This window comes from Panthera tigris, chromosome A1, assembly GCF_018350195.1.
Source record: "Panthera tigris isolate Pti1 chromosome A1, P.tigris_Pti1_mat1.1, whole genome shotgun sequence".
Classification (NCBI taxonomy): Eukaryota; Metazoa; Chordata; class Mammalia; order Carnivora; family Felidae; genus Panthera; species Panthera tigris.
Genome location: NC_056660.1, coordinates 203,328,511 through 203,354,707, shown reverse-complemented (window position 1 = coordinate 203,354,707; position 26,197 = coordinate 203,328,511). Strand labels below are relative to the sequence as shown.

The following is a 26,197-nucleotide window of genomic DNA, read 5'->3' as shown; positions in this document are numbered from 1 at the left end:
TAAATGTTGACATGATATACCTTCTATAGACAAGATATATCTTTGTTTTTTAAGTTTATTTATTTATTTTGAGAGACAGAGGGTGAGCAGGGGAGGGTCAGAGAGGGAGGGAGGGAGGGAGGGAGGGGGGGAGAGAGAGAGAGAGAGAGAGAGAGAGAATCTCAGGCAGGCTCTGCAGGGTCAGCACACAGCCCGACGTGGGGCTTGAACTCATGAAACTGTGAGATCATAACCTGAGCTGAAAATAGTTGAATGCTTAACCAACTGAGCCACCTGGTGCCCCTAGACAAGATATATCTTAAATTACCATCTTAAATGTTATTCAGTAAAGCTCCAGAATATATAAGTATGGATTAATATAAAGTACAGAATCATGAATTAAGCCTAGAACCTAAAGGGAGTAATTATACAGGACAGTACATTCTGTTTAAAGGATACAGTTAAACTTCTTTATCTTTTCAAGTTCAGAGGCCACAGACCTGTGCAAAAAGAAAAAAAAAAGTAAGTTAATGATAGTTGTCTGAATCTTTTATATCCACGATATTTCAAGTAAGCATACTTGATTTTTTTTTTCATAAAGTTTTGAATTTTAGAAAGAAGTGCCCAGAAGTTAAGAATTCTCTTTATATGGGTGCCTGTTTGGTTCAGCCAGTAGAGCATATGAATTCTCTCTATATTGGCTTTATTTAGTAACAAATCAACTTGATTCAACTGATAGCTATTGAGTACTTTTAAATTAAAAAAATTTTTTTGAATGTCTATTTATTTTTGAGAGAGAGAGAGAGAGAGAGAGAGACAGAGCATGAGTGGGGGAGGGGCAGAGAGAGAGAGAGGAAGACACAGAATCCGAAGCAGGCTCCAGGCTCCGAGCTGTCAGCACAGAGCCTGATGCAGGGCACGAACTCACGAGCCATGAGATCATGACCTGAGCCCAAGTCGTACACTCAATTGACTGAGCCACCCAGGCTCCCTGCTATTGAGTGCTTTTAATGAATAATGTAAGTGAATAGAAGTCCTCACCTCAAGGACTTTTGAATCAGGTATTGATGTTTGAAGGTAACGGGCATTCCTGCCACAACTTAAAAACAAATTTTTTTTTTGATGTTTTATTTATTTTTGAGAGAGAGAGACAGAGTATGAGCAGGGGAGGGTCAGAGAGAGAGGGAGACATAGAGTCTGAAGCAGGCTCCAGGCTCTGAGCTGTCAGCACAGAACCCGACACGGGGCTCGAACTTGTGAAATATGAGATCATGACCTGAGCTGAAGTCGAATGCTTAACCACCTGAGCCACCCAGGCACCCCAACTTTTTTTTTATATAACTGTTTTTTTCTATTTATTTGAAGTTTTTTTATATAACCATTTTTTCTATTTGAAGTACAATAAAAAAAAAAATGCTACACTCTGGAAATTCAGTGGCACAGGTACATGGCCATAACTTGAGAGACATTATAAAGTTAAAAAAAAAAAAAGGAAATAAAAAGAAAAAAAACTCTCATATGAAACTGCACTATTACATACTTTTATCTGCTCAAACAGATAATTTGCAAATATTAGGTCAATAAACTGTATAACATCCATAAAAAGGTAGCTTTCTTACTGAAATGCAAGAATTTAAAAGATTGGTAATCGACGGGTGCCTGGGTGGCTCAGTCGGTTAGGCTCAGGTCATGATCTCATAGTTCATGAGTTCAAGCCCCCACATCAGGCTCCATGCTGACAGCTCAGAGCCTGGAGCCTGCCTCAATTTTGCGTCTCCCTCTCTCTCTGCCCCTTCCCCCATGCTCGCTTGCTCTCTCTAAAAAAACATTAAAAAAAATTTTTTTTAAAGATTGATATCTAAACAACAAAAGACAAAAACAAACTGGAATGAAAATCTAGATATCACTTCTAAAATTGGGGCTTTCTGTTGGAGACTTCCTACTCTTCTCTCCCTCTGCCATATCCTGCTGGAGTTCCAGGCCCCACTCCTCTGTCCATCTATCTACCCACAGATCCCGCCTGCTACAACTTTTTTAATACTCACCTGGTATACCCTCTTCTTTCCTCCTCCAAGTTTAGTCAAAGTTAAAAACCTACTAAAATCCTATCACTTCTCTGAAAGAAGTGTTCTCTCCTTCCTTGAATTTCTATAGCACTGTTAACTAATCATATACTCATTGTAATCTCTTGAACTCTTTAACCTTCTGATTTTCATACCTAGATTGTCTTTTTCAGGAGAAAGGATTTTTTTCTTTTTCTTCTGTACTTTGCACATATAAGTAAGGCCTCATTTATATGGAACCCTTCAGAAACAGATGGTTTTGGGGGGCCAAGTTTTTACAGTTGAATTAGGTGTCAAAATATAAGTATTTTCTATTAAGTTTCTTCTGGAATAGACTACTTACTCATTTCATTGTTTTCTTAAACACAGTATATTACATATTCTCTTCTCCTTGAATAGAAGGGTTAACATTATGAACATTAACTCTTACCATGTTCCACAGAAACAGACACTGGGACAAATGGTAATGGGTAGAGGGCAGAATCTCTGACGTGTGTATCCTTTCTCTTTTTCCTCATTAAGCTAGAATGAAATGTGAGCAGTGGCACACAACTAGAAAACAGTGTAACTTAACTAGCTCACTGTAAAATTAATGAAGACTTTAATATCTAAAACATCTCTCTATTCAAGTCACTAGAAAAGTCTTCACAGTTCATGGAACTTGTCTGCTTTACTGGCCTTACTACAGTGGAATGTATTCACCTCCTTGTCAATTTGTACTCTTTCGTTGTACTCTAGTCTATGGATGAAGGATGAAAGAGATCTTTCAACATTTTAAGCATCTGTGGTAAAGACTTCGATATGACTTATTCCAAGGCCTGCTGATTATTCATCACTGAAAAACATCTTTTTTTTCCACATACGACATTTTTCTGGCTGTAAGCAACAATACAAACTACGTTTAGTGCTGTTGCTCAAATGATGACCCAACTTCTTATGAACTCTCTTCTGTACTATTTTTGACTAGCATCCCTATTAAGAAGTTGAATCAGTAAATAAATAATAGAAGGTGAGCTGGAAAAAAAATACTGAAATACAATTTAGGTAGCTATCGATTGTGCAGTCATTTCTCTTCCTTCAACCCTTCTCTGACAAGAAAACAAATCAGAGTGGAGATGTGTTAGGCTTTGCAAGGGAAATGGAGCTATTGTAAGCGACTGCGACTGGACTGCGTCTCCTCTCCCTACTCTTCCTCAATTCCTTTGTCTTTCTGCTGCTCCTTTTTGCTTCCACCCGTGGCTGCTCTCACCAATATGCACTTCTCTCATGCCCTCACTTTTTAGTTGTCTTTACAGTTATCCTCTTCAAAGTCTTCATGTAAAAAGGCTAGCATCTTACAAACTTTGTCAGCTGAGCAATGAAGTGACCAATTTTATCATCATACATAATTTCCCTTTCATCCCAACTATGTTTTTTGCTAGCTACTCGGGCAATTTTTCTGCTCCCAAACAGACTGTAGCTGAAGAATGGAGGATCTGGAAAGCTGAACCCTTAGGATACCTAACATATTCAAATAACATCTACTGATTTGATTTCGACCTCTTTCTCTAAGTCACTTAGGAAAAGGTGTTGAGAATTAGGCTTAATGTTTGTATTTTTTCACCATGCTATGCTAAGACACCTTACAAACCACTTTAAAGCTTCCTAAATTGTTCCTGGTATCCCTCTTTTCCAATACAGGTTTCTTCCACTATCCAATGGTAGAGTGTTCTATGAAAACGTTCATAAACTTAAATGGCACAAAGTGAAAAAACAATTGCCATTCATTTTTATGGAAAATGTTTTGATCATTCCCACACCCAAAACATAACCTCTCTTAAGGCTTTTTCTGACACCTAAGGATCCATCTTGCTAATGGATGCACAAAATAAACTGGGATAAAGCACAAAGGCTCACAGACACAGTTCAAAGCTATGGCAGACTGAAGCTGAGATGCTGAGTGTAGTTCTCAGGTAAGGAGCTCAGAGCTACCATGCTCCCTGCTGGGGGTGCAAGCTGCCTCCGTGTAAGAGCTCGCTGCTAAACAAATGCAGAATGCTATTTTCACTTTTTGCCTTTTTCCTTGAAAGCGAAAACACTTCTCGAATTTTTTTTGGTTAGCAAAGACAGGAACATACTCCCAAGTACTAACCAGGCCCAACACTGCTTAGCTTTCGAGGTCAGACAAGATCAGGCACATCCAGGGTGGTATGGCTGTAGAAAAATGGGGACATGCTAATGTAGGTCTTTCATGTAAGTGAAGCGGCATAGTGCAAACTTCCAAAAAGTAGGGGATACCTGTATATTCAGAGTATGCTCTCAGTGATACTAACCTTCCTAAGGGCCTTTCTTCCTATCATTTTTTCCACCTAGGAACTCGTAATTCCATCAAGTGTGAGCTTTTCTATTGATCACAAGATCTATTCTTATTCTTCAAAACCCACAATACACCCTAACAGATAGCATCTGCTCCATAAAAACATTTTTTCACTGTCTCCACAGGACAAAATACACTTTTTACCTCTACCCTTGCTCCCTCCCTAAAATATCTTATTCATTTCCCTAAATATTCCTTTGAAGCCCAGTTCTAGTCCCCTTGCACACTGAAGGGCACGTAGGATGGACTAAAATACTTTATTTGTTGATTTGCCAGTTGATTTGGGGGAGGTAATTAATATGATAAAAATGATCTCAAAATCAATTTTTTCTGAAAGTTAGTCAACATTTTACTTCTTTTAATATTGCTAAAATTTTAAAAATTCTGCTTTAAATTTTTCCATAAAGTTTTCGGGATGAATTTATCATATAAAAAGAATCACCCATTTTGGTAAGAAGTTTGCAATGCAGTTTTCTGAACTTCAGATAAAATAAAATACGATGTAATGTAATAAATTGGATATCTGATTAAAGATAAATTATTTTCAAGCTTAAGCTATCAGAAAAGAGTCTCAGAGCTTACCATTTGACATTTTTAATTTTTGTGACTCTTTTACACAGATAAAGTTTAAGAGAAATATAAATACCAATTTTCTTCAAGAATAGAAGATGAAGAATGTGTGGGCATGTCTCTCTGATTAGTCTGGGTCAGGCTTCTGCACCATGATATGACTGCTGTCACATATCTAGATTGAAAACATTAAAATAAATATTTGAAAAATGAAGTTGTATAGTATTTTTAAAAACATTTTTTAAAAAGGGAAAATCATTAAGACAATTTGGGGAAAAATGATTAAGAAAAAAATTCCAAAGTGAGGCATTTACTGGTAAATTTTTTGAGTCTTTTTCAAAGCAAATGGAAAAGTTAAGTTTTTTTCATTATTCATCAAGAATAAAATGATTTACTCATATTCATGATTAGTAAAGATATTTCTATAAGTTATTTTTTAAAATTAATTTATTTTTGAGAGAGAGAGAGAGAGAGAGAGAGAGAACGAACATGAGCAGGGACGGGACAGAGAGAGACAGAAAGAGAAATAATCCCAAGCAGGCTTTGCACTGTCAGCACAGAGCCCAACACAGGGCTCGATCTCACCAACCATGAGATCATGACCTGAGCTGAAATCAAGAGCCGGATACTTAACAGCCTGAGTCACCCAGCTGCCCCAATAAAGACAGGCTTTAAGAATCAGAACAAAGCAATACTTGGATTTCATTCAAAATTCAAATTCAAATGTCTAAATTCTCCAAAGTGAAATAAATTTCATTATGTTTTATAATGAAAATGTCTTTACACATTAAGACTAAGTGAGCATTTGCTTTCTAAAATTTAAACCAGAACACAGCCATTAATTCCCACACATATACACAAATGTATAATTATATATAATTCATTCAATATACAAAACAAGTATCAAGTTCAATAAAACAAATGATCTCAAGTGATGGCCTGAAACAAATAGTAATGTTTGTCAAAGACACTGCATTTTTTCTTATTTATTTATTTATTTATTTATTTATTTATGTTGAGAGAGAGAGAGAGAGAGAGAGAGAGAGAGAGAGAGAAAGAATATGAGTGGGGAAAGGGCAGAGAGAGACGGGCAGAGAAAGGACCCCAAGCAGGCTCCATGCCATCAGTGCACAGCCCGATGCAGGGCTCAATCTCACAAACTGTGAGATCAGGCATGACCTGAACCGAGATCAAGAGTCAGCCCCTTACCTGACTGAGCCACACAGATGCTCTGTATTTTTGAGGCAAATTATTCAAACTAGCAATGAATGTTGGAGCATTTACACCAAAATGCAATAAATCCCAACAGGAAAATAAATTCATGAGGTAAAAAAGCAATTCTTTCATGAACATTCTCAAATAAAATCACTAACATGCCGAGAACATCACAAGTAGACTGATTACAACAAATTACATAAAACCAAAAGAGAAAAAGCATGTTCATAAAAATGGATTTTAAGAATCTTCTCCATCTTAAGAAAAAGCATCACTGAATTAATTTTATTCCACGTCACAGAAATATACATAACTTTAGTTATTTGTGCAAACCTTATTTCAAAAGGTCAGGGGATTAATTAATCGGTTAACACAGCTGACCACAGTCCAACTTCCACAGCAAGACCAGTGTATCGAAAATACTCATTTTGAAAAACCACTTGAATACAAATGGAAATGATTAAAAATGATCTGATTTATTTAGTTATGCAAGATGCCAATACTTCTGTAAACTCTGAAATCTGCTGAAATGATACATGCACAATATCTACCTGAAAAAACTAAAAATATAACATTTAAATAGGTTTATATGCTTCCCCTCTGGTAGAAAACTGTTTACCATCATAAAAATAGTTTTTAAAACTGCTTTTCAGTACCTTTCATATGGTCCAGGGTGTTGAATCTGAATTAACTGATCTTGCCCATCAGGAAAAGTTAACTTACACCAAGCTAAGTTGAGACCTTGGTTTACCTTAAGCAGAAAAGAGGGAAAAACAAGTTTTATCGTTCTAAAACTGAGACAAAACTCACAACAAAAGCCTCTTTTACATTATCAATTTAAAAAATATGTAGATGAATCATTAAAACTTTATTTTGACTAATTTAAAGATTATATTTTACATGGATTATGGGTATTGTTTAACCACCACTCTGGTCCTTCTCTATATAATCAGTTGCCTTTATAAAAATGATTATTTGTCACACCTTTCTGATTTTTTCTAGGAAATCCAATGAGATCACTAAAGCCTCTTGACAGATTTTACATCTCAAAAAATAAAACTGAGATAGTGTGGTACTTGATTTTCTTTGTTCTATTTCCACTGATAGAAACAATAAAAAAGTAGATTTCAGTATGAAATATAATCACCTGTCTCTTTTCAGTAAAAGAGCTGAAATTCCAATTTAGGGTTAGAGTAATGCCATTTAAAAAGAGAGCATGTACTTTGTCATCAGAGTATGCAAGAAATCTTCCCACGCTGGGTATGAGCGATTCTCTCAAAAGTAAAGGCAGTATATTGCTATCATTTATCCCAGGTACCTAAAACCAAGTAAACAAAAACAGCAGGAAAGAGAGTTATCCATTGATAAGACTTAAATGATTAATAAACTCTGAGGCAACTTTATTCAGAAGTTGAATATTGTAGAATCCTTATATATGTCTTCACTTTTCCAGAAGTGGATAGCCAAATTAGTCTATTACAAGCAGATTAAGTTCTAGTCTTTGAAAAGTCCATGTTCTGAATTTTAGAACACAGACAAAACTTAGGAAGTACAGCAACATATAGGTTTATAATTAAATTAGTACAGATACAGAATTCAAAGTTTGAGAATCACTTCCTTTAAGTCCATGTTAAAGAAATTACTTTTACTGTTATAGAAACAGAGTAGAATACTGTACTATCATAGTTTATAATAACCACATTTTGACATACTTCAAATCTTATCAATTTCCCTGCCCTTCCCCCTCCACTGAGAAAAAAGAAACAAAACAAATTATAGGCAAAGTATAACATAAGAGCCAGATTTTGCAGTGTTTATCTAGTAAGTGGATATTTTTCTGAATAAACCAATATTAATGTTACAAAGAATTTCTCACATGACTTCAATGAAAGTAACTTGAACTTAGAGGTATGTATGTAAACAATAAAACAATTTTAAAAATCTTGCTTTTAAAATAATTTTAATAGGGATGCTTGGGTGGCTCAGTCAGTTAAGTATCCGTCTTCAGCTCAGGTCATGATCTTGCAGTTTGTGAGTTCAAGCCCCACATTGGGCTCTGTGCTGACAGCTCAGAGCCTGGAGCCTGCTTCAGATTGTGTCTCCCTCTCTCTCTCCCTGCCCCTCTACCGCTCACGATCTGTCAGCTGGTTGAGCATCTGACTCTTGATTGCAGCTCAGGTCATGGTCTCAAGGACATGAGACCTAGCCTGGCGCTGGGCTCCTGCGGTGTAGATAGGTGTATAGGTGTACAGATAGGTGTAGAACCTATCTGAGATTCTGTCTCCCTCTCCCTATGCCTCTCTCCCACTCACATGAGTTCTCTCTCTCTCTCTCTCTCTCTCTCTCTCTCTCTCAAAAATAAATAAATAAATATATATAATTTTGGAGCACCTGGGTGGCTCAGTCAGGTAAATGTCCGACTTTAGCTCAGGTCGTGATCTCGCGGTTTGTGAGTACGAGCCCTGCATAGGGCTTTCTGCTATCAGTGCAGATCCCGCTTTGGACCTTCTGTCTCCTCTCTCTCTGCCCCTCCCCCATGTGCATTTGCGTATGTACACTCTCTCTCTCTCAAAAATAATAAATAAATAAATAATAATAATTTTAAGATACCATTTTCCAGCAGCATATACGATAGTTATGGCTTAAAGAAAGCCTTGTCTTCGCACAGTGCTGAAGAATTCTGTGAACATGAAAAATACTGCTTAAACATTTGCAAATAATCACATTTTCCAATTCTAGCAATGCATTCTTACTGCTATACAACATGTTAGGCAAGTAATTCATTTCCACTAAAATACATTTGGAACTCCTTTCTTCCAGAAGTCCTTAATCCCCTAGAAGGTGATTGCTTCCCTTTGTGTTAATCTTACATAGGTTACTCCTCTCATTTTTAGTAATGAAATGACTCCAAATGGAGACAATTTTCAGGTGCTCCTTTCTAGGAGGTGATGGTTTCACAGCACCTGAAAGGTTTAGTGTAGTCTAAGAGTGCTGGGGAGGTGAATCAACTATCCATAAAAAATCAAATTACCAATTCTGTTCCTTCAAATCTACTCTGGAAGTTGCTTAGACATAAGTTTGAAAAAATTAATAATTTAATTCAGGAATACACTTTCATGCTTCTGACTGCCACAGATTAATTAGAATTTTAAAAAAACATATGAACCGAAGAACTGAACTGCACTTCATCTTCTGTATACTCTCAGAATCTTTATTACTCTGAGGATAATAAAGTATATGAAAATTTTAAATTATCATCAAATCCTTAACTTGATTCCAAGACACCATAAGGATGCACTCACCCAGAGAAAAGGCACTTACTTCCTAACTGTGCATGCTTGCTATATATGGATGCTTCTCCACATTTAACTTTAAATTTCAAAGCCAGCAGTACTCTTACAATGATGTGATTGCCTTATTTTGTGGATGAAGAGACCAGAAAAGCTGACAGATTTTACCAAAGACACATATTTCCACTGTACCTACCATTTCTTACTCTTACCATAACCACTAGAAAATGTATCAGGGTTCTCAGACACAACACTTCAGTCAGGTGAATGTGAAAAACTTACCTGGTTGCCTGTTTGATTAGAGAACACACAGAGAACAGACTTCCTGGTCTATCAGGAGGAAGGTTATTTACTGAATAAGTTTTCTCTTCTTTCTGAAAATTAATTTAAAATATCTCAATAATAAATGTTGGCCATTATTATTTTTTCTTGAAATATGTATTTACATTGTGACAAGGCAAGCAGTTATTTTAACTTAACCAAAAGCCCATAATATTTTTAAAGGTATTTTATGCTTTTCCATTGTCCCATTTTTTTTAAGTCTAGCATTCCTTATGGATAGTTACAGAAGTTATATTCTAATACCCTATAACATACTGTCCAATTTAAGTTTTGGCTATATTTAAATTAATATAGCAACAGAACTAATTTTCCTACACATTAGCAGAAAACTTGTAAGCTGCCTTTCCCCTTTAGATCAAAACAAAAACAGGGGCATCTAAGTGGCTCAGTAGGTTAAGTGTCCAACTCTTTTTTTTTTTTTTTAATTTTTTTTTAACGTTTTTTTTTTTATTTTTGAGACAGGGAGAGACAGAGCATGAACAGGGGAGGGTCAGAGAGAGGGAGACACAGAATCTGAAACAGGCTCCAGGCTCTGAGCTGTCAGCACAGAGCCCGACGCGGGGCTTGAACTCACGGACCGCGAGATCACGACCTGAGCTGAAGTCGGATGCTTAACCGACTGAGCCACCCAGGCGCCCCATAAGTGTCCAACTCTTGATTTTGGCTCAGGTCATGATCTCACATTTCATGAATTTGAGCCCCATGTTAAGCTCTGTGCTGATAGTGCAAAGCCTGGTTGGGATTCTCTCTCCCTCTCTCTATCTCTCTGCCCCTTCCCTGCTCTCGCTCTCTCAAAATAAATAAACTTTAAAAAACAAAAACACAATTGTAATTGAACAAATATACAATTTTGCCATATTTTATTAATGGAAGAACTATCGCTACAGTTTATAGAAGACAACATTATTTACAAGCTCAGCTTTCTGAATTAAAAAAAAATTTGTTATTCCTTTTGAGTATCCTTTCTCAGACTTTTTTTTTTTTTTTTAAGCCTTTAAGGCTTGAGGGCTTGTACAGATCTAATTTGAACCACAAGAGAACATAGTCCCCATATATACTTTACCATCAGTGAGAGAAGACAGGCTTTGAAGACAAAGCTGGATTCAAATCACAGGTGCCTCTTACTAACTATAATGACAGACAGGTTTACGCAACTTTTTGTAAACCTCAGTGCCTATAACCTGTGAAATGGGGATACTACCTACCATCTAGATTGTTTTGAGCATTAATGATGTAATACATATATAAAGCACCCAGGCCAGAATTCAGCATAGAGTAGTTACTCAAAAAATAGTCCCTCCTCTTTTATCCTGGACTATAGACTTGAATATCTAAATCTCTATGAGGCTTCTCCACTGAATATCACAAAGACATCTCAACTTCAACGTGTCAAAAATGGAATTACCTTCATTTCAAAATCTGCATTTTCTCCTTCTCTACTTCAGATCTACCTGTGGTGTGTTCTCTCTACCTGGATCTCAGCTCTCTCCTCCATCCTCTTCCTTTGTCTAACTCCTGCGTTTCTTTGCTCTCAGGAAGCCATTACCCAGAATAGGTGAAATCCCCTACTTATGTCCACAAGCACCGCACCCACCACTCTTGCTTTTTGGTTTTCATCATAATTTCAATTTCATAGTTTTTTTATTAAGTGTCTGTCTTCCCTGCTAGAATGGGGCTTCCTGAAGGTAGGGGCTGTATCTGTTCTTCTGACCTCTGTCTGAATCCCTAGCATTTGTTAGCAATGTGCCTTAGTACATGATAGGCACTCAAACTAATGCATTTTAACTATTTACATCTTTCTTCATTGGACACTGAGTTCCTTGAGAGTTCTTGTCTTTTCCACTACCCTATTTCAATTCTAAGATACTCAGTTTTCCTAATTTAGCCTCTTTGAAATCTGGATGCATCTTAAGAGTATCTTACTTTCAGGTAGGTGAGTTTGAGATATAAGAGAATTTAAATGTTTTATTGACACCTCCTGGTAAGATCAAAAGCAACCGTCATCAAAACAATTTAGACTTGATAAAATTTTGGTTTAACACAGAGCCTGGCACCACCACTCATTGATTTATTCAACAATTTGCCATCATTTTCAACCCCTTCCTCATCCCCAATATCCAGTCAGTCATCAGTTCTGTTTCCTTAATATTCGTGTCCATTCCTAGCTTTTCATTCTCATTACCACTGCCTGGTTCCTCATACTTTCTTCCCTGAACTGCTATCAATGTCCTCTAACTGGTCTACTATCTCTTTCCCACTCCAGTTTATCTTCCTCTGAAATGACCTAGCAAAAATATGATGTCACTTCCATATTTTAATCCTTCAGCACTTGTGCAAAAGCAGTATGGTTTCTCATGCCCCATTTATGAGCTGGCTCAACTTAGTGGTTTAGTCTCTTCCCTGGAAATTCCCCTCAATACTCTCTTTACATCATTCTCTATCTATAGCATTTTCTTTTCCTTCAACACTCCATCCTTGCCCCAGGCTCTAGCCTCCAGTTAGGTGAGTTTATCTACCTGTTCTATGCTCTAGCAATAATACTGCGTTGAACAAGACAGTGCTTACTTCTAGAGTGGGTTAGCAAACAAACATTGATCAGTAAGAAAATGTCACATAGCACTAATTGCTATGAAGAAGAAAAGAGGAGGGTATCATGATAGTGTCAAAGGTAGCTCCTTTAATTTGGACAGTTGGGAGATGACATTTATTTATTTATTTTTAATGTTTTTATTTATTTTTGAAGGAGAGAGAGACAGAGCATGAGCAGGGGAGGAGCAGAGAGAGAGGGAGACGTAGAATTTGAAGCAGGCTCCAGGCTCTAAGCTGTCAGCACAGAGCCCGATGCAGGGCTCGAACTCACGAACTGTGAGATCATGACCTGAGCCAAAGTCGGACTCTTAACCGACTGAGCCACCCAGGTGCCCCAGGAGATGGCATTTAAATAGAAATGTTAATGATAGGAAGCCAGACATGCAAAGAGTTGGACAAGTAGTTCCCTCAGTGATATATTCCTCCAACCTTCATCCCTCTTTTGTATAACTCCTTTAAAAGTATAGGTCCTGGGGATACCTGGCTGGCTTAGTCGATACAGCATCCGACTCTTGATCTCAGGGTTGTGAGTCTGAAACCCACACAGGATGTAGATATTACTTAAAAAGGAAAGGAAAAGAAAATCTCCTAGCTCAGCCGTGTCTTCCTGCAGTTGACTTTTCTCCAAAATTGGGTCAGGTGCCCCTCCCCTTATGTGGTCCTAAAGCACCACATTCTTATCTCTATGAGAGCACTTACATCATGAGCCCTTGACAATCTTTCCTACTTAGAATTTTAATTATGCAAGTAACAGTACATTACTATTTTATTTTATGTTTTTGGAAAAAAAGAAAGTTAAGAAAATACATTTAAGTCCCTCCCTACTTTTCCTCCCTCACAAAATCCCACACTCCCTGCTCCTCCCGCCTAAAAGTAACTGCTTCAGTTTGGTTTTTACCTGCCCAAATCTTTCCCTGTGCATTTACATGTGTATTATACACAGTAACATATTTGGGTTTGGGGTTTGTTTTTGTTTTTTACACAGAAGATATTGTTGTACATGTTCTTCTGCAACTTTCTTTTTTCACAGTGCCTTGAAGATCTTTCCATCTCTCTATGCATCTATGTCTTCCTCATTCTTTTAAGCCACCACAAAAGCACCCTGTAATCTGACCATCTCTCATTTCACCATCTCTCTACTGAGGAACATTTAGATTGCTTCTAGTGTTTCGCTCCTACAAACAATGCCACACTCCATATCCTTGGCTGTATTTCTTTGTATATATATGTGTTAATATTCTTCTATGATAGATACCTAGAGGCAGAATTTCTAGCCAATTTAACTTGGTATTATCAAACTGTCCTTCACGAAGGCTAAATCAATTTACACTCCAACCCAGTACTACGAAAGCACCCTTTTCCCCGCACCCTTGCCAGCAATAGATATTAACAACCTTTTGATAATTTGATGAGTGAAAAATGTTATGTTGTTGTTATTTTAATTTGCATTTCTTTGATGCAAGCAGTTTATAAGTTATTTATATTGCCTTTTCTATGGCTTAACCATTATTCATTTTTCTATGAGAGGTTTTTATTTTTTTGGTCTTTTTATTACTGATTTATAGTACAGAATAGTTTTTTCCAGACCTTTGACTTTTTGGCTTTATCTAATTTAACAAAAATTAAATATTTAAAATTTAACGTAAGTTTACCAAGGTTACCAAACTTTTATTTTGTGCCTTCTGGTGTTTTGTACTGTATTTAAGAAGACCTCCCCTCCCCCAAGATTATAAACACTGTTCTTCTAGATTTTCTTCTAACAATGATAAACTTTGGTTTCTTACATTAGCCCTTTAACCCTTCTGGAATTTATTTTTAGAGTATGGGTTAAAGTAAGAAGCAAATAATTCTCTCCTGAAAAGACAGCCAATTGTTTCCAAATCTCTTACTCAAGTGGACAGAGGTCTGAGAGTGAAGCCCTCAGCAGTCTACCACAAAGGCACAGGTCATCTGGAAGTTCTGTTTTATCCCAAAGCTCATGTTCTCCTCCATGATATGTTTGCTTCAGTATGAAAATTATCATCCCTCCCCCTGACACCTCTGAGTAAAACTGAAGCTCCAGGAAGATGTACAGTATTTATCTTGTACTTTTTCAAACTCTCAATACACAGCAGTCAGCAGTGTAACTGCACACACCCACTCTATTTGCCTGTTTACTTGATGATCTCATGTACTACACACACACACACACACACACGCACGCACAAGCACGCACACGCACACACAGCAGTGGTCATGCTTTCATTTCATGTGCTTCTTGGCCTGTCTGACTGACTACTAAACTTTGAACCCTTGAGGGAAGGAGTTCTTTGTCTTCACCCAGTGTTTGGCAGAGTGCCTGCCTAGGAAGGTTCAGTTAAGATGTATTGATTGAATAAATGAATACTTTCTTACAAATGGACCCAGTGGGGAATCTGCATACATGTATGTATGTATGTATGTATGTATGTGTGTATGTGTGTATGTGTGTGTGTATATATATATATATACACACACAGATACATACCCCCCCCCACACACATATATAAAATGAATGAAATATTCATTCTAAAATTTTAATGAATGCAGATATTTGGGATTTACTTAAAAATAAATAGGGAGTGGAGGGAGCAGTGGAAGTACAGATGGAACAAGTGATAAACAATTTATCACTCAAAATTCCACACTGTAATATAAAAAGAAAACATATATATTATGTTCCATTCTGCAAAGCAAAGCCATGTGATACCATGGTGATCCATACATAAGGGTGGATGTCAAATGTCAGATTGGGAACAAGCAAATTTAGACTATTGACAATATATCCATATGATTACATTTCGGCCTGATATATTAAATATATCGTTATATTTCACTATTTCAACAACAGAGAACAACCTTGTTCAACTTTCTACTTGTATATAAAGATTCAGGAGTTAAGAGGTATTTTAAACATGCAAATAATTACATGGTGGGGAAAAAAGAATGTGCTTTTAATGTGCATATATTAATTCAAAGATATGCTGCTGGTTTTAGTATTGATGAATTCTATGACATAAGAAATTTAAATTTAACTTCTGATTTAAACACAAATTAGGGCACCTGGCTGGATCAGTCAGTACAGTGTGCAACTCTTGATCTCGGGGTTGTAAGGGCAAGCCCCACCTTGGGTGTAGATATTACTTAAAAATAAAATCTTAAAAAAAAAAATAAATGGAAATTACTTAGGCAAATGACTGGCAGAATACAGGAGGAGAATGCAATAAACATAAGGTGGTTAGTAATCACTGTGCCACAGCTGGCAGTAACGTTGTATTAACTCTCCAGACTGCATAGTAGTAGGCAAGCAATATTATATAAAGATCAAATTTCCTATGTATGTTCAGAATTATTTAGAAAGAGCTATATACAAAAGCCTTTTTGAGCTGAAAACTCATTGTCAGCTTACCTCTTCTGATCCTTCCTGAATGGAATAATAAGTAAAATAGCTCCCAAAATGAGCTCCCTCAGATTTGAAAACAGAGCCATCTCCAGGATAAATCTCTATTGAGTTCACATTTTTATGGGTAAGTCTAAGGAAGAAAAGTAATCATTAAATTTTTTTTTCTAATTAAGATTAAAACATAAATGAGAGCAATCAAAAAAGAAAAAATAATAAAGCAAAGTACTATATGGAATTCTGCCTATCCAGCAAAACAGATAATTTCATACTTTGCACCCAACTGGCTAAATTAAATTTTTTGCAAAAAATAAACAGAACACACAGAATCAGTTAATGTATCTATTTCAACAGCTAAGCCTAGTTTCTGGAGGTCAGGCATCTTACCATCCTGGTGTCCCTTCTGCCAATCATAGTAGCTGGCATATACTAGTCACCAAAGAAATGCCCACTGCAAAGGAGTTAAATATGACAACACCAGAGCCTGAAAATAAGATAATCCTTTAGTAATCAAACTAGTAGAATCTATACCTGATAAATGAGATTAGCCATGTGTAAAAGGAGCCATCCCTAAGAGAAGGTGACTAATCATATTTGAAGTAGCCAAGTATAATCAAGGTAGTGGGTATATATAATGTACAAAACTTCAGCCAAGTCAGTTTTTACTGAGAAATATATGAAGAATATATTGTCAGAAGGGGATGGGCTTTCATGCAAGAAAAGGAAAGCCCTAAGAACAAAATCTTACAATGCTATTCTAGCATTATTTATAGAAGTAAAACCCTGAATCTAGCCAACATTAGTATTCTAGTCACTAGAGAGGTGTACTTTGTGGTGGGGTAGGGATAATTCAATGGAATAGTGCAGACACAGAGGAGCCTCTAATCTTCTCTAATTCCATGCTCAATAGGCAACATTTTGATGTGACTAATTCAGACAACTAGATCCCCCGATGCTTGGAAGGGGTATCCTAAATAACTGACCTAAGTATTTCATTCAGTAGCAAAACTAAGCCTCACTGGCTCTGGAGTTGTCACAAAAATCTTGTGAATATGGTTAATGTGAATTAGTCACAAGACTCCTGTGTGCACTAATAAAACTAAGTTTTAAGACCTATAAAACGTAGGACCAAACATAAGAATGATGGCCCTAGCCAAACTGTGTCCTTTTGTGGGAGTCTGTCTGCAAGACTAGTCCCATCCCTTCAGACATCACTAAATACTTCCAACACTGGTGCCTTACCGATAAGTCACACCTTTGTACCAAACCACTTTCACTAGTTCAGGATAGGAATATTCTTCATCAAACTGTCCTTGTGAAAGTGAATCACAAAAATTCCACCTGTGAAGGACAAAATACAAGCTATTAATTCTGGTTGCTCAACAAAATTACCTTTAGAAATCAACCAAATAGGGCAACTGTAACATTTATTTCTGGCTTAACTTGTTAGATCCAAGAAAAGTAAAAATTAATATAAAAGTGTATGAAGGAACTGAAAACTAATCTTATTTTTCCATGGATTTTTTTCCTTCAGTATTTTTAACAATCTTCTTATTCAATCTCAGCACAATTACATAAATTAAGGATCCAAACAACAAATATTTCCCGCAATATCTATGCTATGCACACTGCAGATATAACACCCAAAAAAGCAGACATGGTCACTGCCCTCAGGGAAGATTCCTATCAAGCAGGGATGTTAAGTAGTAAACACTGAACACAAAGAAAAGAGAATTACTGGATGCTATGGACACGTAGAAGAACCTAATCCTGTCTAGGAACTTGGGGATAACCACCCTAAGGAAGAAAGGCTTGTGCTGGGACCAGAAGACGTGCACAAGTCAGCAAACTGAGAAAGGTAAAGGAGTGCTTCTCGCAAAGGAAAGAGTGGGTGCAATGGTGAAACCAAGCTTGAACAGGCATTCTAGAGATTGTAAAAAGTCCAGTTTAGCAAGAGTAGAAAAAGCAAGGGCAAACGTGGTGAGGATCATAGACGTAGGAAGAGACCAGAAAATGGAAGGCCTGTTAAGCCATGTTTAAAGATAATGGATTTTAATCCAAAGTTAGTGGCAAGTTACTGAAAATTGTTAATTTAGAAGCCTAAATCTCTTTCAGTGTGTACTTATAATACTAGAACTTTCAATTTTAACCAAATAATCATGACCAGCCTGAAAAATCATATTTAAAATATGTATTTAAATAACAAATACATACATATTGGGAGACTACCTGGGCTCAAACCCCAATTCTACAAGCACTAGCTACGTGACCCTGCTCAGATTATTTCACGTTCCTGTGTCTCAGATTCCTCAACAAAATGGGGCAATGACAGTGCTTTCCTCATGGAGCTACTATGAGAATCAAGTAGCTACAGTAGAGCTGTGCCCGGCACGTACGCGCTTTGTGTTAGCTATTACCATTATTACTCTACTACTTATGGAAGTTCATGTTACAAATCTGTAACCATTAGCTTATTCACCTCTTAGGGAGAGAAAAGGTTTATATTTGGTGTTCAGAGGCTTCTCCACGTTTACCCCTTTTTTCAAAAAATTTCCATAAATAGATTTATAGTCAGCTAACCAAAGACAGGGGTGGCCTCTGAGACTAGGTATGAAAGAAAGAACCCATGCTCATCAACTGGTCGGAACCATGCTCCAGCTACAAGGTAACGGGCTCCACTGGGTGCAGCTGAGGCTTCTCTGTGCTCACTGCCAGAGCCCTGTGCCACTACTTACCACACTTTAACCATCTTGTCAGTGACAGTGACCTTAATAGAGTCTAAGCTCCTAAAAAGCAGGGACTATAGCTTAGACATCTCTATAGTCTCTGTGCTTAACAAAGTATATAGCGTATAGTCAGCCTTCCATAACCACTCAATGCGTGGACACAGAGTAAGACACATAAGGAACACATTGGCTAGGGAAATTCTTTACTATCGGTTATTAGCAAAGTTTTGGCTCACTGAGTGAACTTTCCTTATGAATGGTAGCAGATGATTACAAAAGAAAAATTATCTTTAGATAAAGACTGGCTCTGACAAGAGCTTTATGACAAATAAGCCGTTCTTCCATTACCTGTGCAGGTGTGGGACAGGACAGCTGAGTAACAGGGCCCTGGGAAGAACAGAAACCTCTTTTCCTCTTTCCTCTGAAATATCAGAAGTCAAAGTTTTATTCTGGGTGATGGCTGCATCAATTCTAGACACACTGCTGATTTTATTATGCAAATGCAGTGCTAAAGACAAGGGATATTTCCATTCCTCTGGACAGGAGGCCACAGGCCAGCATTGTTTCACCCACGTGTATACACACGTGTGTTTTGTACCAGGCAGAGGTGGCTCGCCACTCCCTTCGGCTCCATTTACACAGCTCTTTTTCTCCAAAGGTTCCTTGGATTTCATGGTCTGATAGTAAAGTTCGTTTTCTTTATTCTTCAGTCTCTGTCTTGATAAACTTCCATATGTACAGATTTTGCCTGCTGTTTCATCTAGTTTGTCCTTTCTGGCTTGAATCTTCTTTTCTGACAATACTATAGATGAATCTGGCTTCTGGCTTACTTTACACAAAAAATGTACTGTAAATTCAAGCTGCGATCTCGGCAGACAAAGGTATGCATGCCCATCTAATGATGATATCTTCACGGTGCCGCTCTGCATACACAGCATGCCATCATCAGTATCAGGACTGGGCCATCTGACTTCTGAGAAGTCAATGAAGATACGCTGAGTTGAGGAGACAAAGAGAGACGGGGAGTATTTTGTCAGCAGTCCAATGTTTCCATACATTCGATGCTTACATATTGTATAAGAAAGCTCTTAAAAGTTTTGTTTGTGTTTTACTATCTAGAGAGAATGAAAAATGGAGAGCCAGGTGTTGGTCTATATATATGGTTTTCTAAAGAATATTTGATATTAAGATTATCTCTCTTACAGAGAGAGATGTAAAACACACACACACAAAGAATGAGAGAGAAGGGACGCCTGAGTGGCTCATTTGGTTAAGCGTCTGACTTCGGCTCAGGTCATATCTCAAGCTTCATGGGTTTGAGCCCGGTGTCAGGCTCTGTGCTGACAGCTCAGAGCCTGGAGCCTGCTTTGGATTCTGTCTCCCTCTCTCTACCTCTCCCCTACTCATTCATTCTCTCTCTCTCTCTCTCTCTCATTCTCTCTCTCTCTCTAAAAATAAACATTAAAAAAAAGAGAGAGAGAGATAGAAAAGGAGTGCCTGTCAGTGGCTTGGTCAGTTAAGCATCTAACTCTCGATTTCAGCTCAGGTCATGATCTCACAGTTTGTGAGCTAGAGCCCTACAACAGGTTTGTGGAGCCTGCCTGGGATTCTCTCTCTCCCTCTCTATCCCTCCCATGCTCACATGTGTGCACTCTTTCCCTCAATCAATCAATCAATCGATCGATATTTTTTAAAAAGAATGAGAAGAAAAATAAAAAAATTATCCTGACTATATTTAGCGTTAGACATTTTTGTTTAAAATGTTCAATGAATCAGAAATACAAAGATTTTCAACGCTTCTCAAACGCCTACTCTGAAAAAGAATACTGAGGGAAGACCAGCACTAACTACCATGTACAAACATCACTACAAACAATACTATATTAAAAGCAATCATAACTTAAATGATTAGTATGGAACTAGTATAGAAATCACTGACAGAGCAACTCAGGTAATATGGAAACAGAATCAACCACATCTTAAGATGCTACACGTAATAACATAACCTTTCAGAACAAGGAGGGAAAGGGAGAATGATTTAATAAATGGTACTAGAGAGGACCTGGGTGGCTCAGTCAGTTAAGCGTCTGACTCTTAATTTCGGCTCAGGTCATGATCTCATGGTTCATGAGTTCAAGCCCCACTTCAGGCTCTGCTCTGACAGCACAAAGATTGCTGGGATTCCCTCTCTGCCTCTCCCCAAAGCACGCACAAGCTCTCTCCTTCTCTCTCTCCCTCAAATAAATAAATAAACTTAAAAAAATAAAAATAAATGGTACTCTCAAAGGGTTAGCAAATACACTAAGACTATCTATCCTAGAAAGCACCTAGCATACCATATGCTAAAATAAATTCTAGGTAGCAGGGCACATGGGTGGCTCAGTTGGTTAAGTGTCTAACTCTTGATTTTGGCTCAGGTCATGATCTCATAGTTTGTGAGTTCAAGCCCCATGTCAGGCTCTGGGCTGACAGCATGAAGCCTGCTTGGGATTCTTCTCACTCTGCCTCTCTCTGCCCCTCTCCAGCTTGTTCTCTCTCAAAATAAATAAACATTAAAAATAATAATTAATTAATTAAGTTAAATAAAAAATTCTAGGTTGTTTAAAAAGCAACATTTTTTTTTAACGTTTATTTATTATTGAGAGACAGAGAGACACAGAGCATGAGCATGGGAGGGGCAGAGAGAGGGGAGACACAGAATCCAAAGCAGGCTCCAGGCTCTGAACTGTCAGCAAAGAGCCTGACGCGGGGCTCAAACCCACGGACTGTGAGATCACAACCTGAGCTGAAGTCAGACGCTTAACTGAACCACCCAGGTGCCCCTAAAAAAAGCAACATTTTTAAAAACTGAATTACTCAAAAGTAAACTGATCCTGACCAATAGCACAGACTCATGACAGGTGCCAGTAACTATGGCATCTCTCCATATAAGATAAAACCAGCCGTTATCACATTAACGGTCTTTTAGCCAATTAATTTTGCGAACAGGTAAACATTTCAGCTTTCATTTATATAAAACTTTAAATTTAGAAAAGAAAGCCTCTTAAACCTACACTGCTATTTATATGTACAGATGTTAGTACAGTATTCACTGATGGCAAAGCTGGCTTGTAAGGGTGGTCAGTTAAGAGAGTTCTCTCTTCTAGAATTAGATTATCTAATAACCCTATCAGCAGCAAACTGCAGTTTCAACAAATAAAGTTACTCAAAAGATAGTGGAAAAATAGCCTTATACACTAAATGACAGCTTACGATTTTTCTTGGCTCCTTTGTCATTATCGAGTAGTGGAAAGTAATTAAAAGATATAGTCTTAAAAAAAAAAAAAAAAGAAGACAGTCTTCAGAGTCAAATAGACTGGGTTCAAATCCTGACTACCTCTTAGAAAATGTCCATGAACAAGGTTAGGTAAACTCTCTGAGATTTAGTTCCCTCAGCTATATATAAAGGGGATGACATCCAGCCAATATACCTATTCTGACTGGCTAAATACCCACTTTGATTATCAGAGACCCATGCCATACTGGTGTTATTAAATATTTTTAATATCATTCCTATTTCTTGGCACATAGTAAATCCTCAATAAATGACAGCTATCATTATTATTATTCGTAAAAGTTCAGGGGCGCCTGGGTGGCTCAATCGGTTAAGTGTCCAACTTCGGCTCAGGTCACGATCTCGTGATTTGTGAGTTTGACCCCCACGTTGGGCTCTGTGCTGACAGCGCAGAGCCTGGAGCCCGCTTCAGATTCTGTGTCTACCTCTCTCTCTCTGCCCCTCCCCTGCTCAAGCTCTGTCTCTCTGTCTCTCTCTCAAAAATAAATAAACATTAAAAAAAGTTCAAAATAGAACATAAGCAAAAAAATAAAATATGTATACCTACAAATATACACATCTCTATTACACATGAACTGCACATAAACTACTGAAAACAGCCACATAATTTCTTAATTTTGACACCTCTGAGAATCAAAAAGTCATCAACCTGGAGGCGTCCGGCTGGCTCAGTCAGTAGAGCTTGCAACTCTTGAGCTTGGGGTTGTGAGTTTGAGCCCTATGCTGGGTGTAGAGTTTCCTTAAATAAAAAATAAAAATAAAATGTCCAGTGTTCCGGTAAATTAATTCATACCCAGATGTGAAAGGAAGAAGGCTAAAATCCTTGCTAGTAACAGAAAAATATGAATATAAAATAAAAAGTCATTAATCTGAAAAATTCTGAGTATAATCTTTGGCTACAAAGAAAAGGTCAGGAAGATGAACTATGCATCTTCTGGGTCTCAATCAGTACATAACATATCAGGGCGCCTGGGTGGCTCAGCGGTTGGGCATCTGACTCTTGATTTTGGCTCAGGTCATGTTCTCACGGTTCGTGAATTCAAACCCTGCATCAGGCTCTATGCTGACACATGGAGCCTGCTTGGGATTCTCTCCCTTTCTCTCTGCCCCTCTCCTGATTGTGTTCTCTTTTTCTCTCTCTGCCCCTCTCCTACTCATGCTCTAAGTAAATAAACTTTATTTAAAAAAAAAAAAAATATATATATATATATACACATATATATGTAAATATAAGATATATATGGAAATATATACATATATATATATATATATATATATATATATATATATATCATATCAGAACATCATAGTCTGGTGAACAATATAGGCCTACGCATTCTACAGCAGTGTGTATTCCCAAGTGTCATGAAGAAAAAAATTAAACTACCTGTTTCTAATTACTTGTCCTCAAATATTACTTATAAAAAAGCTTTAAAAAATTACCTTTTTTCTTTCAGAAGGTATGATGCTTTCAGACAAAAAAGGGCAAGTAGCAAAAGAATTTCGAAAATCTAGGGCACGCTGTAGTTGCTCCTACAGAAAGAAATACAAAACATAACCTTCAAAAAATGTAAAATAATTTGAAAATCAATTCAGAGTGACAGTAATCTAGAATACTAATTACTTTCCATATTCTAACTACCTCACCAATATTCTGGTACCAAAAAGAGTTGTTTTTAAGCCATTACTTACTCGGTAAGTGCTGATAACAAAATGTGTCCTTTGACGAATTCTTTCTGGTCGTTCTAAAGGATGTGCTGAAACAGGAGGCGCCTTTTCAAATAAAAATTCAGAGCCACAAGGAGAAAGCTGTAGTCTGGAACCATCAGCATACTGCACTTGCACGGAATCATCTTCATAAAGTACCATTCGCACTTCAGCTGCCATTACTATGACTATGGATAAAATGTCCTTCCAAGGAGAAGACTGAATAGGAAACAGGGTAGCACAAATTGTTCCCTTAATGTACAAAAGTTCTATCATAAAAAGTGAATGCATTTTCTAAGAACATAAACAAAACATATTTCCGTTGCATTTATTTTTGTTGGGGGAAAAGTGATTACTTTACTACACACTTTTAAATGATCTGAAATTAACAACCTTAACAATGCCTTACTCCCTAGAGCTTTACTCCAGGGTGGGAAGATAACCTAGAGGGAGAAGAAAGCCCACCTAGTTATAACTGTCTTTACAATTTCAATAGCTTTAGTTCTCCGGAAGCTTAAATTCTGTAAATTCTATGCTCAGTAACTAATTTCAAATAAAAGGAAATTCCACCTTTGCATAAGAATACAGCAAATCATTTGTAATGCATGCAAAAGGCAGGCCAAAACTATCAGGCCTAAGAAAAAAGAGTACTGAAAAAGAAATCCCAATACCTGGATTTTTGTCCCTAGTCTGACATTAAGGAAGAAGTTCCATGTCACTACTGAGCAAGTTAATTAATCATAGAGTGTCTTAGACTCATTCTTACTTCACTGAATTCAATTTCTTTTTCCCTACCTTTAGAATGTGTCATCACCTATGCTTTCCATATAGGGATGACTGAAGGGGAATTAGAGGGTTGGGTTCCATTCATACTCTACAATTTACTAGACTAGTTAAATGCCTCAAGTTGTCTGTTTCCCTTATTTGTAACATGAGGGACAGTAACAGGATTGTTGCAAGGATTAAACAAGGGAACACATTTGCCAGTCCCAGTATTGCAATGTCAAGTTCAATAAATCTTATGATTCCTTTCTAACACCAACCCCATCCTCTCTGACACTTACCCACCTCCCTCTAGGACATCATCCTTTTTAAGACTTTCCTTTCTAAACACTAACCCAACCCCTTCTAGAACATTATCTTTTGCCACTCAGGTGATCAACTTTCACCTGACAGAAAAAAGTAACGTTCCTCAGTTTACCTTTTTCCTACCAAAAAACTTCTCAAGTAAAGTATCCACTCATTATCTACTTTCATTCCCATCCATCTTCAATCCATTGCAATCCAGTTTCCTTCCACCTTCGTGCTGGAATTGTTGCACTGATTCAGAACTGTCACCGATGTCTTCCTGCACCCAGTAACTTCAGTCTTCATCCTACTAAACTGGTCACTGTGATAGTGTTATCTACCTTTCTCTGCACCGAATTGTGTTCCTCTGCCTTTTTACTTTTTTAAAAAAAGCGGGGGTGGGGGGGAGTGCCATGGTTTACCCCACCACATCTACCTGTTTTTGATTTTTTTGTTTTAAGTAGGCTCCCCACCTGACGTGGGGCTTGAACTCATGATCCTGAGGTCAAGAGTCACATGCTCTACTGACTGAGCCAACCAAGCACCCCTACCTCTGTTCTTAATCATTCCTTTTCACCATTCTCTTAAATCAAGGATTCAAGACCTGACCTCAGTCCCCATTTCATCTCTTCTTACTATATACACCCGTGTTGCTTTTACATCCACCCTTGGTTTTTAAAAGAGTCTCACCCCCTTTCAATGTATGTAATCGGCTACATATGACTGGCTTATAATCTTCTGTAGAATATGTCAGAATATAAGTAAACATTAAACCATATGGTCTCTCCTGAGGAGAGCCACACAATTTTATTTCTTCTCTCTAGAGAACTTCCAAATCCACCAGATCCCTCCCAGTGCTTCCAGCTGCCTGACAGACCTCTCTTCATGTTCCACTCAATCCACATGACTAAATTAATCAAACTCAATCCACATGACCAAAATGGAACATGATCACTCCCACCAAAGCAACTTCTGCAACGTCCCCTAATTTCACTTTCATTCTTACCTCCCTCAAGTCCAGGCTACATACAATAGCCACAGAGATCTTTTAAAATAAAAATGAGATCTATCACATGCTGGCTCACAATGTACCATTCTGCACTTACATGACATTCCTAACCATGGCCTATAACAGCCACATAATCTGGCCCCATCTTCCTCTCCAAATGTCATCTCATAACTCTCTCCTTGTTCAGGACACTTTAGCTACACTGGCCTTTTTAATGTTTTTAAAACAGGATGTTTCCTATATCAGAACCTTTGCACTGTTCTTTCGGCTTAGCCTGTCCTTCCCCTGGCGTATCACATGGCTGGCTCTTTGTCTTTTAAGCTTAAATATCACTTCCTCAAAGGCCTGACTTTATTGTTCCCAGTCATCTCCCAATCACTTTTTATCCATTTCATCTTTCTTACTCATAGCATCTATCACTATCAAAACTGATTCTGTTCATTTGGTCGCTTTTTGACTTTGCCCACCAGGGTATAAACTCAATCAAACCAGGCCTCATCTGTCTTACCGTTGTATCCCTGGCATTTAAAA

The 26,197-nt window shown here is 37.6% G+C and overlaps 1 protein-coding gene across 2 annotated transcripts in view; it reads right to left on the bottom strand.

Moving 5' to 3' along the window:
- Positions 1-26,197, bottom strand: part of CA1H5orf34 (chromosome A1 C5orf34 homolog) — a 31,674-nt gene that overhangs the window by 4,230 nt on the left and 1,247 nt on the right. For both annotated transcript variants that reach the window (XM_007095418.3, XM_007095417.3), the window contains exons 2-12: positions 23,575-23,808; positions 23,326-23,415; positions 18,897-19,543; positions 17,065-17,163; positions 15,832-15,955; positions 9,756-9,847; positions 8,794-8,863; positions 7,331-7,501; positions 6,840-6,934; positions 5,045-5,143; positions 439-479 (exon numbers count right to left, since the gene is read on the bottom strand). In XM_007095418.3, coding sequence (XP_007095480.2) covers positions 439-479; positions 5,045-5,143; positions 6,840-6,934; positions 7,331-7,501; positions 8,794-8,863; positions 9,756-9,847; positions 15,832-15,955; positions 17,065-17,163; positions 18,897-19,543; positions 23,326-23,415; positions 23,575-23,769 — 1,723 coding nt within the window. In that variant the 5' untranslated portion in view covers positions 23,770-23,808. The remainder of the gene's footprint in view (positions 1-438; positions 480-5,044; positions 5,144-6,839; positions 6,935-7,330; positions 7,502-8,793; positions 8,864-9,755; positions 9,848-15,831; positions 15,956-17,064; positions 17,164-18,896; positions 19,544-23,325; positions 23,416-23,574; positions 23,809-26,197) is intronic.